The sequence below is a fragment of the Bufo bufo genome, chromosome 1 (genome assembly GCF_905171765.1).
Source record: "Bufo bufo chromosome 1, aBufBuf1.1, whole genome shotgun sequence".
Classification (NCBI taxonomy): Eukaryota; Metazoa; Chordata; class Amphibia; order Anura; family Bufonidae; genus Bufo; species Bufo bufo.
In genome coordinates, this window is record NC_053389.1 from 354,301,214 (window position 1) to 354,324,343 (window position 23,130).

Here is a 23,130-nt window from a genome sequence, read left to right on the forward strand (position 1 = left end):
TACAATGTTCATTTGACAGGTTCGATCATGTGGTATTTTTATAGAGCAGGTTGTTACAGACACGACAATACCAATATGACTACTTTTTTGGGTTGTTTGTTTCAGTTTTACATAATAATGCATGTCTCCATATTATGAAAGCCATAGATTTTTTTTAATTTTTGGGCGACTATCTTATGTAGGGGCTCATTGTTTTTGGTATGAGATAATGGTTTGATTGGTACTATTTTAGGGTGCAAATGACGTTTTGATCGCTTGGTATTACACAATAACAGCATTTTTGAAACAAAAAAAATTATGTTTTAGTGTCTCCATATTCTGAGAGCCATATTTATATTTATTTTTTGGGCAATTGTCTTAGGTAGGATCTCTTTTTTTGCGGGATGAGATGACGGTTTGATTGGTATGATTTTGGGGTGCTTATGACTTTTTGATCGCTTAGTATTACACTTTTTGTAATGTAAAGTGACAAAAAATTGCTTTTTTACACAGTTTTTATATTTTTATTTTTACTGTGTTCACCTGAGGGGTTAGTTCATGCCATATTTTTATACAGCAGGTTCTTATGGATGCGGAGATACCTAATATGTATACTTTTTTTTATTTATTTACGTTTTACACAATAACAGCATTTTTGAAACAAAAAAAAATCATATTTTAGTGTCTCCATATTCTGAGTGCCATAGTTTTTTAAAATTTTTTGGGCAATTGTCTTAGTTTGGATCTCATTTTTTTGTGGGATGAGATGACGATTTGATTGGTTTGATTTTTGGAGGTGTATGACTTTTTGATTGCTTGCTTGTGATTTAAGGTGACAAAGAAATGGCTTTTTTGACATCGTTTGTATTTTATTTTTTACGGTGTTCACCTGAGGGGTTAGTTCATGTGATATTTTTATAGAGCAGGTCATTACGGACGTGGCAATATCTAATATATATACTTTTTTTTATTTATGTAAGTTTTACACAATAATATTTTTTAAACAAAAAAAAAATCATGTTTTAGTGTCTCCATAGTCTAAGAGCCATATTTATTTTATTTTTTTGTCTTAGGTAGGGTATAATTTTTGTTGGATGAGATGACAGTTTGATTGGCACTATTTTGGGGTGCGTGTGACTTTTTGATCGCTTGCTACTGCACTTTTTGTGTTGTAAGGTGACAAAAATGGCTTTTGACACAGTTTTTATTTTAATTTTTTTACTATGTTCACCTGAGGGGTTAGGTCATGTGGTATTTTTATAGAGCAGGTTGTTACGGACCCGGCAATACCTAATATGTCTTTTTTTTATATTTCTTTTTACATTCAACACAATATAAGAATTTTTGTCTCCATAGTCTGAGAGCCATAGTTTTTTTTTTTTGGGGGGGGGGGGGCGATTGTCTTAGGTAGGGGCTCACCTTTTTGATCATTTGGTGTTGCACTTTTAGTGATGTAAGGTGACAAAAAAATGTTTTTTTAGCACAGTTTTTATTTTTTTTAACGGTATTCACCTGAGGGGTTAGGTCAGGCATCCTCAAACTGCGGCCCTCCAGCTGTTGTAAAACTACAACTCCCACAATTCCCTGCTGTAGGCTGATACCTGTAGGCTGTTCGGGCATGCTGGGAGTTGTAGTTTTGCAACAGCTGGAGGGCCGCAGTTTGAGGATGCCTGGGTTAGGTCATGTTATAGTTTTATAGAGCAGTATGTGAACTTTCCCCCCCCCCCCTATTTTTTACAATTTTTTTACTTTATTTTGGGATAAGGGTACTTTTTTTTTTCTTTACTTGAAACTCTTAATTTGTTTGTAAAACTTTATTTTTTAAATTCTTTTTTAACTTTATTTTTTGTCCCACTATGGGACTTCAACATTTCAACATTTCATGGTCTGATCTCTGTTTCAATACAGCACAATACATTTGTATTATACTGTATTGACATGTCAGTGTCTTACACTGTAAGATGCTGACAGTTGCCTAGGAGACCCAGACCTGGGGCTGGGACTCCTTGGCTTCCATAGCTGGCAGTCCGGATGCCTGTTCAAGGCATCGGGGCTGCCATAGCAACCATCGGGGACCCGATGGGGATATACAAGCAACAGCACGGGGACCCGATGGGGATATACAAGCTGCCGCAAACCCCCTGTATGCCGCTGTCAGCGTGAAATTTTGGAAAACTGACATTTGTCACTTTGTGTGGTAATAAATTTGGAACACTTTTACTTATCCAAGACATTGAGTTTTCTCATGACAGATTGTACTTCATGACCGTGGTAAATTTGAGTCAATATATTTCATCTTTATTTATAAAAATATCCCAAATTTGCAAAATATTTGGAAAAATGCACAATTTTCAAAATTTTTATTTCTCTGCTTTTAAAGGGCTTCTGTCAGCCCACTAAACCATTTTTTTTTTTGGTTTACTAATAATCCCTATACTGCGAGCTCTGCATACATAAGTTAAATAATCATTTTGGTTCAGTAGAATTTGATAAAAAGCTATTTTTAAAATATGCTAATTACCTTGCTACCAGCAAGTAGGGCGGCTACTTGCTGATAGCAGCCGCATCCTCCGATCCTAATGACGCCCCCTCCGCATTGTGATTGACAGGGCCAGGGAACGGAATCGTTCTCTGCTGGCCCTGCCTGTTAGCATTCAAAATCTGGCGCCTGCGCCGCGGCCGTACCTATCTTCAATCTGCGCAGGCGCATTGAGAGGCGGCCACTCGCTCGGCCGCTCCATCCTCAATGCGCCTGCGCCGATGACGTCACATCTACACCCGGCGCAGGCGCATTGAGGAGCGAGCGGCCGCTTCTCAGTGCGCCTGCGCAGATTGAAGATAGGTACGGCCGCGGTGCAGGCGCCAGATTTTGAATGCAAACAGGCAGGGCCAGCAGAGAATGATTCCGTTCCCTGGCCCTGTCAATCACAATGCGGAGGGGGCGTCATTAGGATCGGAGGATGCGGCTGCTACCAGCAAGTAGCGACACATGAGCAACTACATGCTGCAGTGCCTGCGCAACGACAGCAGAGTTGCCCACATTTTAACGTGTGCGGACTACTGGGTTGCCACCCTGCTGGATCCACGGTACAAAGACAATGTGCCCACCTTACTTCCTGCACAGGAAGGTGATAGGAAGATGCGCGAGTACAAGTGCACGTTGGTAGACGCGCTACTGAGAGCATTCCCAAATGTCACAGGGGAACAAGTGGAAGCCCAAGGCGAAGGCAGAGGAGGAGCAAGAGGTCGCCAACGCAGCTGTGTCACGGCCAGCTCCTCTGAGGGCAGGGTTAGCATGGCAGAGATGTGGAAAAGTTTTGTCACCACGCCACAGCTAACTGCACCACCACCTGATACGGAACGTGTTAGCAGGAGGCAACATTTCACTAACATGGTGGAACAGTACGTGTGCACACCCCTCCATGTACTGACTGATGGTTCGGCCCCATTCAACTTCTGGGTCTCCAAATTGTCCACGGGGCCAGAGCTAGCCTTTTATGCCTTGGAGGTGCTGGCTTGCCCGGCGGCCAGCGTTTTGTCTGAACGTGTATTCAGCACGGCAGGGGGCGTCATTACAGACAAACGCAGCTGCCTGTCTACAGCCAATGTGGACAAGCTGACGTTGATAAAAATGAACCAGGCATGGATCCCACAGGACCTCTCCATCCCTTGTGCAGATTAGACATTAACTACCTCCCCTTAACCATATATTATTGTACTCCAGGGCACTTCCTCATTCAATCCTATTTTTATTTTCATTTTACCATTATATTGCGGGGCAACCCAAAGTTGAATGAACCTCTCCTCTGTCTGGGTGCCGGGGCCTAAAAATATCTGACAGTGGCCTGTTCCAGTGGTGGGTGACATGAAGCCTGATTCTCTGCTGACATGAGGCCAGATTCTATGTTATGGGACCTCTCTCCTCTGTCTGGGTGCCGGGGCCTAAATATCTGACAATGGACTGTTACAGTGGTGGGTGACGTGAAGCCTGATTCTCTGCTATGACATGAAGACTGATTCTCTGCTGACATGAAGCCAGATTCTCTGCTATGGGACCTCTCTCCTCTGCCTGGGTGCCTGGGCCTAAATATCTGACAATGGACTGTTCCAGTGGTGGGTGACGTGAAGCATTATTCTCTGCTATGACATGAAGCCTGAATCTCTGTTATGGGACTTCTCTCCTCTGCCTGGGTGCCGGGGCCTAAATATCTGACAGTGGCCTGTTCCAGTGGTGGGTGACATGAAGCCTGGTGCTCTGCTATGGGACCTCTCTCCTCTGCCTGGGTGCCTGGGCCTAAATATCTGACAATGGACTGTTCCAGTGGTGGGCGACGTGAAGCCTGATTCTCTGCTATGACATGAAGACTGATTCTCTGCTGACATGAAGCCTGATTCTCTGCTATGGGACCTCTCTCCAATTGATATTGGTTAATTTTTATTTATTTTATTTTTATTTTAATTCATTTCCCTATCCACATTTGTTTGCAGGGGATTTAACTACATTTTGCTGCCTTTTGCAGCCCTCTAGCCCTTTCCTGGGCTGTTTTACAGCCTTTTTAGTGCCGAAAAGTTCGGGGCCCCAGATAGAGAGTATTGCCAAAAATGAGTGTTTTTTAAAACCCAGATAATTATTGCAATATTTCAAGCTTGGATTTGAATGTCACAAAAGCACATATGCTGTTCTGGTGCACTAAGCTTGCATAAAATGTCCGCCGCCGCCCACCTAACTAACAGACGGATAAAAGTTATTTTTCTGTGTCACTGGGCTCAGGGCAGGGTAAAAAGATTGTGCACTGCACCCACAAAGCTAAATCTAGGTAGATCGCTGAGTTAACAAGCACTTCTGATTAACCTCTTAAGGACACATGACGTATTGGTACGGCATGTTTCCCGAGTCCTTAAGGACACATGACGTACCGGTACGTCATGTGTTGTTCCGATCACTACCGCCTGGCCGGCGGTGATCGGAACAAGGTGCCTGCTAAAATCATTGAGCAGGCACCTAGGCTAAATGCGCGGGGGGGTCCCGTGACCCCCCCATGTTGGCGATCGCAACAAACCGCAGGTCAATTCATCTTACGTCACAAAAAGTGTAATAGCAAGCGATCAAAAAGTCATATTCACCCCAAAATAGTGCTAATCAAACCGTCATCTCATCCCGCAAAAAATGAGACCCTACTTAAGATAATCGCCCAAAAACTGAAAAAACTATGGCTCTTAGACTATAGAGACACTAAAACTTTTTTTTGTTTTAAAAATGAAATCATTGTGTAAAACTTACATAAATAAATAAAATAGTATACATATCAGGTATCGCCGCGTCCGTGACAACCTGCTCTATAAAATTACCACATGATCTAACCTGATGAATGTTGTAAATGAGATGAATGTCAGATGAATGTCAGTCAGATGAATGTTGTAAATAACAAAAAAAAAAACCTGTGCCAAAAAAGCTATTTCTTGTTACCTTGCCGCACAAAAAGTGTAATATAGAGCAACCAAAAATCATATGTACCTTAAACTAGTACCAACAAAACTGCCACCCTATCCCGTAATTTCTAAAATGGGGTCACTTTTTTGGAGTTTCTACTCTAGGGGGTGCATCAGGGGGGCTTCAAATGGGATATGGTGTCAAAAAAACCAGTCCAGCAAAATCTGCCTTCCAAAAACCGTATGGCATTCCTTTCCTTCTGCGCCCTGCCGTGTGACCGTACAGCTGTTTACGACCACATATGGGGTGTTTCTGTAAACTACAGAATTAAGGCCATAAATAATGAGTTTTGTTTGGCTGTTAACCCTTGCTTTGTAACTGGAAAAAAAAAAATTAAAATGGAAAATCTGCCAAAAAAGTGAAATTTGGAAATTGTATCTCTATTTTCCATTAAATCTTGTGCAACACCTAAAGGGTTAACAAAGTTTGTAAAATCAGTTTTGAATACCTTGAGGGGTGTAGTTTCTTAGATGGGGTCACTTTTATGGAGTTTCTACTCTAGGGGTGCATCAGGGGGGCTTCAAATGGGACATGGTGTCAAAAAAACAGTCCAGCAAAATCTGCCTTCCAAAAACAAAACGGCGCACCTTTCACTCTACGCCCCGCTGTGTGGCCGTACAGTAGTTTACGGCCACATATGGGGTGTTTCCGTAAACGGCAGAGTCAGGGCAATAAAGATACAGTCTTGTTTTGCTGTTAACCCTTGCTTTGTTAGTGGAAAAAATGGGTTAAAATGGAAAATTTGGCAAAAAAATGAAATTCACAAATTTCATCCCCATTTGCCAATAACTCTTGTGCAACACCTAAAGGGTTAACGAAGTTTGTAAAATCAGTTTTGAATACCTTGAGGGGTGTAGTTTATTGGGGTCATTTTTGGGTGGTTTCTATTATGTAAGCCTTGCAAAGTGACTTCAGACCTGTAGTGGTCCCTAAAAATTTGATTTCTGAAAAATTTCAAGATTTGCTTCTAAACTTCTAAGCCTTGTAACATCCCCAAAAAATAAAACATCATTCCCAAAATAATTCAAACATGAAGTAGACATATGGGGAATGTAAAGTCATCACAATTTTTGGGGGTATTACTATGTATTACAGAAGTAGAGAAACTGAAACTTTGAAAAATGCTAATTTTTTAAATTTTTTGGTAAATGAGGTATTTTTTTATGCAAAAAAAAAAATATTTTTTTTACTTCATTTTACCAGTGTCATGAAGTACAATATGAGACGACAAAACTATCTCAGAATGGCCTGGATAAGTCAAAGTGTTTTAAAGTTATCAGCACTTAAAGTGACACTGGTCAGATTTGCAAAAAATGGCCTGGTCCTTAAGGTGAAATAGGGCTGTGTCCTTAAGGGGTTAAAGATTCTTTCCTATTCTCTCCCTCACAGCAGCAGCATCCTCTCCCTACACTAGTAACAGCAGAGTGACGTGCAGCGCTACGTGACTCCAGATTATATAGAGGCTAGGTCACATGCTGCACTGGCCAATCACAGCCATGCCATTATAGGCATGGTTGTGATGGCTTCTAAGGGCACAGAGTTAAACGCTTGTTGATTGGCTGCTCTGCAGCCTTTCAAAAAGCGCCATAAAATAGCCAAACACCAAACCAGATCCAAAACTTTTACTGAAATATTCGGGTTCGGGTCCTGGGTCCAAAAATCCTAAAGTTCGGTACGAACCGGAACTTTACAGTTCGGGTTCGCTCAACCCTAGTTATGTCCTAAAATAAAATAAAAAGTATTCCCCCATCAATCTGTACTGAAAACCTGCCTGGAGTTAGTTTGCAACAAAGTACCTAAAGTACTCTCCGACTGTGAGAAACAAGATTCTCTGGTCTAAAGAAACCAAGATTGAACTTTTTTGTCTCCATTCTAAGGGCTCATGCACACGACCGTATGCCCTCCGAGACATATGGTCTGTGAGCGGGCCATATGTCCCGGAGCGGCATACATTGTGCGCACGGGAGCACATGGCATCATACTATGGTTACTATGGTTACTATCGGGCCACCCGCGGGACTATTGTCCCGCACTCATATGATATTATGAGTGCGGGACAATAGCCCCGCGGGCGGCCCGATGCGCACAGCATCACAGTAACCTATGATGCTCCCGTGCGCACGATATATGCCACTCCGGGACAAATGGCACGCTTACAGACTGTATGTCTCGGAGGGCATATGGTCGTGTGCATGAGCCCTAAGAGTCATGTCAGGAGGAAACCAGGCACTGCTCATCACCTGCCCAATATCATCCCTACAATGAAGTATGATGGTGGCAGCATCGTGTTGATGGAAAGTTGAATGGAGCAAAATACAGAGATATTCTTAATGAAAATCTGATCCAGAGTGCTCTGTACCTTACACTGGACCGAAGATTCACCTTCCAAAATAATGAACCTAAGCACAAGACAACACAGGAGTGACTTAGCGACAACTCTATGAATGTCTTTGAGTGGTCTACCCAGAGCCCTGACTTGAACCCAATCAAGAGACGTAAAAATAATTGTCCTCCATGGTCCCCATCTAACCTGACAGAAGTTGAGAGGGTCGCAGAGAAGAATGACAAAAAATCCTCAAATTCAGGTGTACAAACCTTGTGGCATCATACCCAAGACAAGTGGAGACTGTAATTGCTGCCAAAGGTGCTTCAATTAAGTACTGAGTAAGGGTACTTTCATACTTGCGTTAAACTTTTCTGGTATTGAGTTCCATCCTAGGGGCTCAATACCGGAAACAAACTGATCAGTTTTATCCTAATGCATTGTGAATGGAGAGCAATCCGTTCAGTATGCATCAGGATGTCTTCAGTTCAGTCACTGTACGTTTTTTGGACTGAGAAAATAGAGCAGCATTATTTTCCATTGAAATCTGGATCCGTTTTTCTGAATGACAACCGGAGAGACGGATCCAATATTCCAATGCATTTGGGAGACCGATTCGCATCCGGACTCGTCTACAAATGGTGTCCATCTGCATACAGATTGCCGGATCCAGCAGGCAAAACTACCTGCCAGAATCCAACAGCGCAAGTGTGATAGTACCCTAAAGGGTTTGTATCCTTATGTTAATTAAATATTTTAGTTTTTCCTTTTCAATAAATTAGCAAAGATTTCGAACATTCTATTTTCACTTTGTCATCATAGGGTACTGAGTACAGAATTATGGGGGAAAACTTTTTATTTCAGCACAATGCCATGACAAAATGTGGAAAAAAAACAAAGACTTTCTGAATTCATTGTATATTCAATCATATATCATAATTGTCATCTTCTATTCTTTTATATTCCTGCTATACCCTTATAAAATAGCATAACCTATACCTTTATACTGTATATTTTTTACTATGCATTCAAAAAGGGTACCTATCATTCAGTAATTTATTACATGTTATGTTCTATGATTTTTCTATACGACATTGCACTCATGTATCTAAAAAACTAAATAGTTTACAAGTAGTTTTTTTTTCCGCAGTGCAGGTCAAATGAATGCAATAATCTGATTAGATTTTGTTGACTTGTATATAAGACTAAAGCAGTAAACTTCACTGCAAGTCTTCACCAAATGTTGTTTTCATGATCTTCCATGAGATCATGCTTTCATTGATCTTCTTTTCATTTCATTTCCTCAACTTAGTATGCAGGCAGTTTATGAACAGATTCCATTGGACTTGTTCACAGATTTCCTGTTTAGATCATGATGGGTCTGGATGGGTTTATTCATTTCTTTTATGCCTCCTTGTGCTGCACGTGGGCAGTACACTTACCTAAGAGTTTGTTTAATTCTCCTCTTGGAAGAGCACGGAATGCTTCATCTGTGGGAGCAAAGACTGTGAACGTTCCTTCTCTGTTCAGTGTCTCAGTAAGTCCAGCAGACTGGATTGCAGCCACTAACATGCTACAAGGACATGAAAAACGTGTATTGCTAGTACAATATGTCAAACAAGAAAGAAGATTGATCATACATTATTTTTAGTTACGTACTTCACTAAAGACAAGGATTTGTCCATCTATGCTAATGCGAATTACTGCATCCATAAACTTCCATGGCTTCAACCGACCTCTCAACCATACATATATCACCCAGTATTGGTCTTTGTTTTTGCAAGGTGAAATTATTAAATTGCAGTAGCTGGTAAAAATGCAACAGTCATTTGCTACCCATACCATTTTTCCAAAAACCCCCAAATTTTTCCCAGAAAAGTAGAATCAAACTCTATTATGCACTGATCTATACTAATACGGGTAAGGCCAGCTACAGGTGAATCCACAAAAAAATCCACAAGTGTTAGGTTTATTTTGGAAGGATTTTACTTGTGGATAGGCTTTTGAAAACTCCTCCCAGTTATATGGAGAAATTAGTACCTGAATCGACTATCGGCTTTAAGGACATCCATGACATTTCCTGATGGAGGAGTCAGCAACTTGTCAACAATAAACAAAGTACCATATCTTCCTTTTTTATCGTGTGCATCAATACAGCTGTTTTCAATGCAAAGAGCCTAAAAAAAAATATATTTCATGAATATTGCAATGTAACAAAATAAAACCACAGACATGAGTGAATTACTTTAGTTTTGGAACTGTTACACAAATATCCAGTTCATAGTATTCTTTGGGCCTCAGCTGTACCTCCATGTCCTTTTATTTTTCACAGGAAGACATACGATTACCATGACCAAATCGTCCATCACACTACTTCCATTCAGAGCTTGTATTGCAGTCCATATGCCTCTATCTAAGACTACTTTCACACTAGTGTTTTTACTGGATCCGGCAGGGTTCAACAAAAGCGCTTCCGTTACTGATAATACAACCATCTGCATCCTTTATGAACGGATCCGGTTGTATTATCTTTAACATTGCCAAGACGGATCAGTCATGAACTCCATTGAAAGTCAATGGAGGACGGATCCGTTTAATATTTTGTGGCAGACTGTGTCAGAGAAAAACGGATCCGTCCCCATTGACTTACATTGGGCGTCTTGCTCCGCATCCCAGGACGGAAGGCAAACTACAACATGTTGCGGTTTTCTCTCCAGTATGGGAACGCAACTTAACGGAATGGAATGCATTTTGGAGCACTATGTTCTGTTCAGTTTTGTCCCTATTGACAATGAATGGGGAAAAAACTGAAGCGTTTTTTTTCCGGTATTGAGCCCCTATGACGGATCTCAATACCAGAACTAAAACGCTAGTGTGAAAGTAGCCCAAGACAAGCTCTGGACTTTCCCAAGTGAACTGTAACCTGTTATCTTGATATGTGAAGTCAGTGATCTTCTTTATGACTTTATCATTATATTTACCCAGGAATGCGGGTATACATGGAACTGTTTTTCTATTAATAATGCAACAAAAGGGTAACGTTCTGTGTGTGCATAATTGTGATCTTTCAGGCCTCATTTCATCCCTGATAACATAATACGCTACTAATTAATTTATTAAAGCAATTCTCCAGGATTTATTGATTAATGGAGTATTAGGATAAGTTATCAAAGTTTGATTGGTAGCAGTCTGATAACATCTGGGACCCAGCTGAATAACAGAATGAATGGGGCATGTTACTCCTCTGATAATCCATATGGCCAGCTAAGTCTAGTACATAAGCCAGAGGTGCACAACCTGCAGCCCGGGGGCCACATGTGGCCCTTAGTAGCATTTTGTGCAGCCCCCAACACCTGGTAACAAACATGTATATACAGTACAGACCAAAAGTTTGGACACACCTTCTCATTCAAAGAGTTTTCTTTATTTTCATGACTATGAAAATTGTAGATTCACACTGAAGGCATCAAAACTATGAATTAGCACATGTGGAATTATATACATAACAAACAAGTGTGAAACAACTGAAAATATGTCATATTCTAGGTTCTTCAAAGTAGCCACCTTTTGCTTTGATTACTGCTTTGCACACTCTTGGCATTCTCTTGATGAGCTTCAAGAGGTAGTCCCCTGAAATGATTTTCACTTCACAGGTGTGCCCTGTCAGGTTTAATAAGTGGGATTTCTTGCCTTATAAATGGGGTTGGGACCATCAGTTGCGTTGAGGAGAAGTCAGGTGGATACACAGCTGATAGTCCTACTGAATAGACTGTTAGAATTTGTATTATGGCAAGAAAAAAGCAGCTAAGTAAAGAAAAACGAGTGGCCATCATTACTTTAAGAAATGAAGGTCAGTCAGTCAGCTGGAAAATTGGGAAAACTTTGAAAGTAAGGGCTATTTGACCATGAAGGAGAGTGATGGGGTGCTGCGCCAGATGACCTGGCCTCCACAGTCACCGGACCTGAACCCAATCGAGATGATTTGGGGTGAGCTGGACCGCAGAGTGAAGGCAAAAGGGCCAACAAGTGCTAAGCATCTCTGGGAACTCCTTCAAGACTGTTGGAAGACCATTTCAGGGGACTACCTCTTGAAGCTCATCAAGAGAATGCCAAGAGTGTGCAAAGCAGTAATCAAAGCAAAAGGTGGCTACTTTGAAGAACCTAGAATATGACATATTTTCAGTTGTTTCACACTTGTTTGTTATGTATATAATTCCACATGTGTTAATTCATAGTTTTGATGCCTTCATAGTCATGAAAATAAAGAAAACTTTTTGAATGAGAAGGTGTGTCCAAACTTTTGGTCTGTACTGTATGTGTCTTCTGGCTGCTAACATGTATTTTTCATATATTCTCCCATTAGTTGGGAATCCTGGAAGTGTAACCAGACATTTATGGTATATACAGTGTATTTGATATGCCATGAATACAGTATTTCAGTTGGTAATACCCCTTTAAGTTTTGGGCCCTTGGGATTGGTTCAGCCTGACAATTTGGCCCTAAACTAGAAAAGGTTGTGCACACCTGACCTAAGCACAGTCTCATGCAAGTGAATGAGATTGACTAGATGCAGCCACACTCATATGTATGGTGCTGTCCCTATCAAAGAGTAAAATGGCTGTGGCTGCATGTCAGCAAGTGGAGTTAGGGATTTGGTCATTATTACTGGTGTCCTTATGGTTGAGAAAGTCATATACTTATCCATCATACAATAGCATCAGGAAGGATTGTGAGTGGCTCAAAATTTATTCTGCAGCAGGAAAGTGACCTCAAACATACACCTAATGTTATTAATAACTTCAGCGTAACAAAGAGCAAGAAGTCCTGGAAGGAATCATATGGCCCCCACAGTGCCTGATCTCAACATTGAGTCCTTCTGAGATTACATGACACAAGACACAAAAGAATACTAGCCAAGCCTACTTCCACAGAAGATCTATGGTTAGTTCTCCAAAATGTTTGGAACAACCTCCCTGATGAGTACCTTCAAAAACTATGTGCAATTCTACCTAGAAGAATGCTGTTTTGAGGGTAAAAAGTGGTGACACCATATATTGATTTGATTTAGATTTGTCTTTTGTTCATTCATTTTGTATTTTGTTAATTGATAAAATAAACTATTAACACTTCTATTTTTAAAGCATTCTTATGTTGCAGCATATTTCCACATATGCTTAAAACCTTTGCACAGTACTGTATATTCAAAAGTATTTACTTAAAACTGAACAATTATTGTCACAAATAGCATATAGAATACTTGGTTGTACTGTAAGTGGCCAACTCAAAAGCTGGACACTCCATTAAAGGGGTTGTCCAGGCTTTGACTTTTCATGACCTATCCTCATATGTCATCAATATCAGATCGGTGGGGGTGCTGGGTGTCAGATCGGCACATCTATGGTCTTTGCCATAGACAGCAGCAGTGAACAGGAAGAGAGAAAGGAGACAGCACGTTCGCACTGCACGCGCCGTCTCCTCATACAGCTGATCAGTGACCCCCCACCAATCTGATATTTACGACCTATCCTGAGGATAGGTCATCAATAATAAAAGCCCTGACAACCCCTTTAAATGGTGGCTGTGATACTGGCTGATCAGAATCTGTACCCATAGACGCAGGAAATGTAAAGCAGGTATAGACAGACAGGTTGATAGACAGACAGACATCCCATAAACAGGTACACTCTACATAAAAATAAAAGCAGAATACTTACATTTCGGTAAACAAACACTCTAAGTTTATTTCCACCAACTGTTTCTAAAACTTGCCCGTGGTAAAGATATTTGGAAGAGAGTTGATCTTTTATAATGTGATTTTGAAGCAGATTTTTCATGTTTCTATCAATCACTGGAGTTCCAGCTGAATAAAAGAGAGAGTCAGAAGTAAATCGAGAAACAAACATAGTGACATTTAACACCTTTTTAAGTTCAGGCCAAGACCAATGGCGGATTACAATAGGGGCATTCAGGTCAGCAGCCCCAGACCCAGCATCGCTGGGGGGCCCAACCTGAACGCCCACATACTGAGGCGGGGCATAGTTCCCTGCCCTGCCACTGATCACCGCCATAGTCTTCAGGTCTAGTAGGCCTGAGACCTATGCATTAGTGAAATCCCAGCACAGGCGGGCGTGATGACGTCATTTCACGCCTTTGCCGGGACGCAGCACAGTGACGTGTGCACACCTGCCTTATCCTGGCCTATGCCATCTGTGAGCAAGCCCCTGGACATAGGTGAGTATTTAGCTTTTATTTTTTTTATTTTTTTGTATGAAGAGGCTGCGAAGCACCGTAGCCTCTTCATACAAAAAAACTAAAAACTAAAATGGAGGGAGGGGCCCAAGTTGGGTAGACAGCCCTGGCCTATCATGCACTTAATCCAAGACTTGTAGTGAAATTTCAAATCCTGTTCAATCAGAGGGCCTGTAGTAACACCACGTAGTGAGCGTCGTGACGCAATGGCTAGGGATGAGCGAACCCGTGGAAGTTCGGGTTTACCGGGTTCGGTCGAACTTCAGGTCAGAGTTCGGGTTCGGGACCCGCACTTGACCCCGAACCCGGACCCCATTAAAGTCAATGGGGACCCAAACTTCACTTTATTATTTTTCCGTTATAACATGGTGACATCACCGCAGGTCCTGCTGAATGAAGATAGAAGATTCTAAATTCATTCAGCAGGACCTGTGGTGATGTCACCGCACTCACCACGTGGTGAGCGCGGTGATGTCATCGCAGGTCCTTTCGCAGGTCCTGAAGAAAGAAGACCTGAGCGATCAAGGCTGTGTGATCAAGTGGATGAGGTGAGTTTTTTATATTATTTTTAACCCCTCCATGGCCATTTTATTTAGCATTCTGTCTTAAGAATGCTATTATTTTCCGTTATAACCATGTTATAACGGAAAATAATAAAATCACCCGAACACCGAACCCGAACCCAAACTTCAGTGAAAAAGTCTGGGTTCGGGTCTGGGTACCCGAACTCGCAAAGTTTGTTACGAACCCGAACTTTGCTGTTCGAGCTCGCTCAACCCTAGTCATGGTAGGTCCTTTTGCAGGTCCTGCTAAAAGAAGATAGAAAACACTGCGGCAGCGCGATCAAGTGGATGAGGGACGTATTTTTTTTTTTATTATTAACCCCTAACTGTCCATATTATTTTACATTCTCTCTTAAGTATGCTATTATTTTCCTCTATAGCCAGGTTATAAAGGAAAATAATAAAGTGAACTTCAATGGGGTTCAGGTTTGGGGTCAAGTTCGGGTCCCGAACCTGAATTTTAACTTGCCGTTCGGCCGAACCCGGCGAACCCGAACTTCCATGGGTTTGCTCATCCCTATTCCTTATTTTGCGCTTAAAAAATAAAAAATGAAAAAACCTCTGTATCGATCCTACTCCCTATTACATGGGTCATGTGAGTTTCGTTAATTGCCTTTGGCTATCATCCTATGAATGTAGAGCACAGGATCCCAGCTACCATCTGAAAACATGGACATTTTGGTGCTTGGCATGAAAGTATTTAGCCAACTACTGTATATTCCAAATCATTTATTACACCTGGTAGCTTGTAATGTGCACAGAGAGTATACTTAGTAATCAAATTATGCAAATCACCTGCATATCAGTATATAATGTTGGAAAACTCCAAACAATTCCTAGTCTTAGTGGTTTTTTTTTCATTAGTAAGGAAGTAAGCAGAATCAACTAAGTTTAATGCTCAATGTCAATGTGAAATTATCCACTGTGACTTGCAAAGACTGGTTGTTAGTGACAAACTGCCTGACAACCATATACACAGTATAAAGTTTGTAGCATTTATTCTGTGAATCCCTAGTAGACTGTCTTTACTTAGAGATGGCCTTGCGGTTTGCCCGGCGGTCGTTTCACGGCGAACTTTGCTCGTTCGCGATTCGCCTAACATGTGAACATATGGCGATGTTCGCATGCGTCATATTCTTTTGCATTGCACCAAACTTTGACCCAAGACACATCCATCAGATGTTTCAGCACATGGACACACCCTTACCCTATAACAGAACCCGATCTGGCAGCCATTTTATATTCTTTGTTTTGCGAGTGTAGGGAGAGGTTGCTTTGTGGAGCAGGGACAGACTGTAAGGGACAACAAACGCTAGCTAATAGGGCCACAAAAGTCCTTTTAAGGACTGGTATAGGTGTGCTAACGATAGGCGTGATATACTGAGAGATGTGATATACTTATAATATACTTTCTAACATGGAAAGTATATTATAGTGCATTTGTATTGTGCAGCAGTTGTGTGCGATACCGCAGCTATATAGAGGGACAAACGCTATTGGAATAACTAATTCCAACTGGTGTGATATACCTGTTGCCCCAAAAAATACTGATTGAGGGGTGTGATATATCTGCTTCCACAAAATACTGATTGAGGGGGGGCGATATACCTGCTTCCACAAAATACTGATTAAGGGGTTTGATATACCTGTTTCTACAAAATACTGATTGAGGGGTGTGATATACCTGATTCCACAAAATACTGATTGAGGGGTTTGATATACCTGCTTCCACAAAATACTGATTAAGGGGTGCGATATACCTGCTTCTACCAAATATTGATTCAGGTGTTCTATATACCTGTTTCTACAAAATATTGATTGAGGGGTGCGATATAACTGCTTCTACAAAATACTGATTAAGGGGTTCTATATCCCTGCTACCACAAAATACTGATTGAGGGGTGCGATATACCCGCTTCCACCAAATATTGATTCAGGTGTTCTATATACCTGTTTCCACAAAATACTGATTGAGGGGTGCGATATACCTGCTTCTCAAAGATACTGATTAAGGGGTTCTATATACCGGCTTCCACCAAATATTGATTGAGGCCAGAGATATACCTGCTTCTACAAATACTGCTCTTCTCTAAGGACTTTGGCACATGGTCATTTTGAAAATTACAAGCAGAGGAAGAGGCAGGCCGTTTTGCAGGGGTGGTAGGGTCGGGCAGGTGCACAAGGCCGGAGCCTAAGTCGGAAGTTGGAGAAGGTGCGTGCGATTACGTCAAAGGAAGCACCAGAGTTGGTTGAGTGGCTCACTCAGCCTTCCGCTTCTGCACCCTCCTCACTCTCTGCTGTGTGCACCCCCAAAGACACCACCACCACCACCATAGCCCCTCCGCTCGAGTCAGAGGAATTATTCTCCCATCCTTCCCCAGACCTTACCTATGCGCAGCCATTCTTTGCATCGGATGAGGAAGAGGAGGTAACAACGGCCGACACCCAGCGGTCTGACGACAGTACTCAGATCAGCCCAAGTAGGGTGGTCCCCGCTAATCTGAGATCTCTAATGTCAGTGGTGGTGAAGGTGATGATGATGACGTGTCGATGGACATCACGTAGGTGCCCACAAAAGAGGAAGAGGAGGGGAGTTCAGAGGGAGAGACGAAGCAGCAGATAAGGAGGAGAAGCAGGCAGAACTCGCAGTGCACAGGAGGCAAAAAGCAGACTGCAAATGTATCTGGAGAGAGCCATCCACCATGCACAGTCACATCTTGCGCTCCCAGGATGCCGGCACATGGCTCCGCAGTATGGTCTTTTTTTAACGTGTCAGCTGCTTACAATAGTGTGCTATCAACGCATAAGTCGCGGTAAGCCCAATGCTCACCTAGGGACGACCGCATTAAGAAGGCACCTGGCCTCCCATCACCAAGCCCAGTGGGAGCAATGCAATCAGAACCCACAAAGCCACACTCCCAGCGCTCCACGTCCTGCTTCTTCTCCTTCTCCTTCTCCTTCTCCTCCCATTTGTCCTCCACTCCACCTTCCACTGTGCATTCGTCGCATTCATCTGGCAGAAGGCAGGCTTCCGTGGCCCAAATGTTCGAGCGTAAAAAGTTGATGATGCCGGATAACCCTCTTGCCCAACGGCTGACCGCTGGCTTGTCGGAACTGCTAGCCCCCCTGCCTCTTCTCCTCCTCCTACTCTATCCTCTGTCTCCTCTTCGGCTGACTCCTCCTTTTCCACTGCTACCGACTCTTCCGCTGCACCCCCCAAGCTCCCCAGAATCTATTCTACGTGCCAGGTTAGACGTTGCTATGCTGTGCTGCGGCTGTTGTGCCTGGAAGCCAAGAGCCACACTCGTCCTGCATTGCTTTCAGCTCTGCAGTCACAGGCCGATCAGTGGCTAACCCCGCTCAGTTTGACAGTTGGTAAAGTGGTGTGCGACAACGGTGACAATCTGCTGAGCGCGTTGAAACAGGGCAAAATGACACATATGCCGTGCATTGCACACACCCTGAACTTAGTCGTGCAGCGATTCATTGCCAAATATCCTGGGGTCCAGGATGTCTTGCAGCAGGCCAGGAAAATCTCTGGCCATTTTGGAAGATCTTACACCGCCATGGCTCACCTTGCTGACGTTCAGCAGCGACACCACCTGCCCATCAGAAGTCTGATTTGTGACAGCACGACGCGCTGGAACTCCACCTTGTATATGCTTGATCGGCTGCTCCAGCAGCAATGTGCCGTTAATGACTACCTGTACGATTTCTGCAGCAGGACAGGTTCTGGGAGATTTGTTTCTTTTCAAACTGCCAGTGGCTGCTCATGCGCGACACATGCAGTCTTCTGCTGCCATTTGATAAGATCATCAAACTGGTCAGTCGCAGCCATCAGTGACATCGTACCTAACGCCTTCTTTCTGGAGCGTGCATTGTGTCGTGTCATTGATCAAGCTGCCGATGAGCAGGAGCTGGAAGATGATAAAGTCGCAATACTGAATGAATTCCCAGGGGGGCTACTCCATCTAAGACAAGTCAGCAGGAGTCTAAAGAGGAGTCAGAGGAGGATGGTGGCTGGGGGGAGGAGGAGGAGCAAGAAGAGCAGGCTTTGAGGGAGACTTTAAACTTTTTGGGGATCCCTGGTGTTGTCCATGGCTGGGGGGAGGAGACCAAGAATGACATGCTCCTGGGCGATGAGCAGGAGCCAGGGCGCTCCACCGCTTCCAATTTAGTGCAAATGGGGGCCTTCATGCTCTAGTGTTTGTAGAGGGACCCCTGTATAAAAAGCATAAAGGGCAAGGACCAGTACTGAGTGGCAACGTACTTAGACCCCCGGTACAAACACAACATGGCAGACATGTTACCAGCATCACAGAGGGCTGTCAGAATGCAGCATTTCCAGGCCTTGCTGCGAGAGATGCTGCATTCTGCTGTTGCGGGCGCTGACAGAGGAATTTCCACCCACAGAGAAACAGGTGCGGGTACCAATCCTACCGCGCCTGCAAGAAGAGGGTGGTTTGAAGATGTGTTGGTCCCTTCAGATATGAGATCATTCTTGCAGCCAACCCATCGACAGCCGCCCTACAGATCCAGCCTCAGGGAATGCCTAGACCGACAGGTGTCTGAATACATTGGGTTAACTGGACGCTCTGAGAAGCAAGGAACCCCTGGACTACTGGTTGTGCAGGCTTGACCTGTGATCAGACCTGTAGTCCAATTTGACATGGAACTCTTGGCTTGCCCCTCGTCGAGTGTCCTGTCCGAAAGGACGTTCAGCACAGCAGGGGGGAGGATCGTGACCGATAAGTGCACTCACCTAGTGTGGACTATCTCACATTTCTAAAAATGAATGAGGCATGGATCTCGGAGGAATTCAACACCTGTGACAACCACGTTTAATTGAATTTCACCTATTACCATTGTTTTTTTTTTTCAAGAGGGGCGATTTTGTTAACCATGTTTTTAATCCAATTTTATATTTTTAGTTCTTTTAAAAATATGTATTTGACATGTATTTGTACTGGCCTGCAGTAAAATTGATATCCAATGACCGCCTAATATACCTCCAGCCACATAATCACTTGTTCTTTTCTTTCAGTTGAATGCATAATTTTTGGGGCCTGTACTCCACTGGCCTACAGTAAAATTGTTATCCACTGACCGACTAATATACCTCCAGCCACATAATCACTTGTTCTTTTCTGTCAGGTTAATGCATAACTTTTGGGGCCTGTACTCGACTGGCCTACAGTAAAATTGTTATCCACTGACCGTCTAATATACCTCCAGTCACATATTCACTTGTTCTTTTCTGTCCGGTGAATGCAACTGTAAATTAGATAATTTTAATCGACAGCTGGCCAGAAGTGCTAATGCCATAGAGTAGAATTAAGTTTGGGTAAAGGTGTGGAATTGCACAATATTTAGAAATGTAGACAATTTGAATGGAGAGCTGACCAGAAGTAGTAATGTAGTAATTGTAGTCCAGCTCTCAAGAGATTTTAACCTTGAATCCTTCTTTGCTCAACATTAAAAATAGACTCCAGTGGTGTAAGGGTGGTAAACAGTCAATGCATTTTTATAATATTTTTTTACTCATTACATACATTTAGTAGAATGGTATTCCATGCTTTAGCAGGGTCACTGCTGACTCTAACTTTCTGGACAGTGAATTCTGCAATGATGATATACACCATAATTGTATACACTATTATAATTGCAGAATTCACTGGCCAACAAATATGTTTCTGTGACATCCTGTATCTAATAGGTATTATAGTTATACAAGTTTGTTTTGCACAGTATTGTGGTTTTATAGTGTTTTTCCTTAGTGTAGCTAAAGAAGGCTCTGCCCATACCAGTTTTTTTGATTAATTTAGAGTCAGCTGCTACACTACTTAATCACAGGATACCTTTCTACTAAATGTATGTCATGAGTAATGTTGTATAACCCAAAGGCATAGACTGTACACCACTGGAGTCCATTTTTAATGTTGAGCAATAAAGGATTAAAGGTTTGAATCTCTTGCATGCTGGACTACAATTACTACATGCGCTTATGGGAGGTTGAATCTCTGCACCAGAACGAGACCATCTGCAACACTGGTTGGCATAAATCTTTTTTTCTTCATATCAGTAGTAATGCCTGCTGAATTACATTTTAGTGAAGGAGCAGAAATGCAAAACATTTGGAGTATAAGACCATTTTAATGGACAGCTGGCCAGAAGTAGTATCACCATAGAGCAGAATTAGATTTGGGTGAAGGTGTGGAACTGCAAGACATTTAACACAACTAAGTGGTACGGCAGCAATGACACTGTCAGCAACTTGGCTAGGTGGGAGTTCTGTATGTACACAAGCTAGTTGCTTGTGGTCAATAGTTGTCTCCTGCCCACACATTCCATTATGGATGCTCACAGTGGAGAGGAGGACAAGAAGGAGGAGTCTGAGCAGGAGAAAAAGCAGCTGATGTTGAATACAAGGACATTGTACTGCTTGTTCTGAATACTGGCCAGTTCTATTTCCCCACTGCCACCTCATGTGCTGTAATAGAGCCATGGTACCTATTTTTCTGTTTGAATGCCCATGACCTATTTTCACCCAACTGGTTTTGTCTGCTGGAACTTTGGAGAAAAACTGCCTTACAGGAGATACTTGCATAGAGCTGGCAGCAGCCAAGCTTGGCCTAGGTCTGGCATGTTTGAGCCTGTGCCCTTAGTATCAGCTGCATCAGATAGAAGTAGATCTGACCCTAGCAGTGTTTTTTTTTTTTTCGGTTTTAGACGTACGTTGCCTCTTCCGTTTATTGCCACCACCCTCCTTCTCTGATGTCACCTCCTTCTTAAAACTATAATTAGGCTCCCAGGTCCTAGCCAACAAACAATCATTATCATAGTCCTAACCCTCCCAGACACTTTTATCAGACTAAGAGATGTCATCATGGGCTCCTTGGGCCCCCTCACAATTCCCTCTGCTGCATTTGCCCCAAGTGTCACTGATGTCAGAGCTACCACAGCCCCTTCCAAAATCACCATGGCTACAAGTGCTACTACTACTACCACTACCACCACTGCTATGCGTCTAGTCCCCTGTCTCTGCCGGATTCTCATGGCAGTCCAAAAACTGACGCTTATCACACAAGTCATAAACGGGATGACTATCTTGAGTCTTAAGTGAAAGATATTATTACATTCAGCTAAGCTAACCCTACAAAAGGCACTGTGCTTGGTTTATCTGTGAATTTTCTGATGGCAGACTTATTTTTAAGCCACAATGTTTCAGTCATCAGCATGAAACAATATAATGTAAATTAAGAGCCACAAATCAAGGGAAACAAACCTTTAAACGCATTGTTGTGTGGAGCTATCACTGTCACTCGTTCATTAACAACAAGATGAGAGCTAAGTCCAGCTTGCAGGAAGAGGTCAATAGCTGTAGAAACAACAGAGTCTTTGCCCAATTCAGATACTGTTTTAGCTGTAAAAGAAAATTAAAATTTTTCAGGTTATAGAAATAACAGAAAATCTATAGTTCAACTAATTCTTAAATGTTACAAAATAAATGGTGCAAATCATGTTAGTATAATATATATCTAATATATCTAAAATTAAACTGGTTGTCAAGCCTAGGAACCACACAGCTGGGGGTTGTGAGCTACATATGGCTTCTAAGCCACTGGTTGGGAGTGGGACCACTAAGCATCCATTGTGCTCTAGTATTACATATAATTTTAGCACTTTTAACTAGCTGAAAATGTGTGTGAGTACATTATCATATTCTAAGGATCATTAAACGCTGCAATGTGGCTCATACTAAGATATATAATATTATATTTAAAGAGTAAATGAACTTTTAAACAACTCTATTTAAAAATGTTGCAAATGTGGGAAAAATAATTTTTCTAATATACTTTATTAATGGATTTTGCCTTTTTACTAAAGAAATAGGCAGCTGAGCCTGTCTGAGCCGGCTCTGCTACCTGAAAAGCTCTGAGTAGCACATTATTACAGGACAGCTTTCAGCTCAGGCAGGAGCCCGCTCAGCTAAATCCTGGCATAGCACATTGTTAAATGCTGTGCCAGGATTTAGCTAAGATCGGGGAGCAAAGGCATGAGCATCAATCCATACGTTGTGGCCCAATTCCACCAGCACAGTGGAATCTGTACACAGGTGACCCACTGACATGTCAGCGGTGTACAAATGTTGTGATTCTAAAATGTTTAGGAGAGCCAAAGTTCAGCTGCCTATTTCTTTAGTAAAAAAAAAAAAAGGCAAAATCAATGAATAAAGGACATTTGCAACATTTTTAAATAAAGTTGTTTTAAAGTGTAGTTACTCTTTAAAGGGAACCTGTCACCAGGATTTTGTGTATAGAGCTGAGCACATGGGTTGCTAGATGGCCGCTAGCACATCCGCATCATCCAGTCCCCATAGCTCTGTGTGCTTTTATTGTGTAAAAAAAACGATTTGATACATATGCAAATTAACCTGAGATGAGTCCTGTCCCTGGCTCATCTCACATACAGGACTCATCTCAGGTTAATTTGCAAATCGTTTTTCTTTTACACAATAAAAGCAC

General features: G+C 42.3%; 1 protein-coding gene across 1 annotated transcript in view; it reads right to left on the bottom strand.

Annotated features, from left to right (window-relative positions):
* Positions 1 to 23,130, bottom strand: part of TGFBI (transforming growth factor beta induced) — a 147,554-nt gene that overhangs the window by 40,074 nt on the left and 84,350 nt on the right. The window contains exons 9-12 of the mRNA XM_040404869.1: positions 21,891 to 22,028; positions 13,508 to 13,653; positions 9,834 to 9,970; positions 9,236 to 9,366 (exon numbers count right to left, since the gene is read on the bottom strand). Coding sequence (XP_040260803.1) covers positions 9,236 to 9,366; positions 9,834 to 9,970; positions 13,508 to 13,653; positions 21,891 to 22,028 — 552 coding nt within the window. The remainder of the gene's footprint in view (positions 1 to 9,235; positions 9,367 to 9,833; positions 9,971 to 13,507; positions 13,654 to 21,890; positions 22,029 to 23,130) is intronic.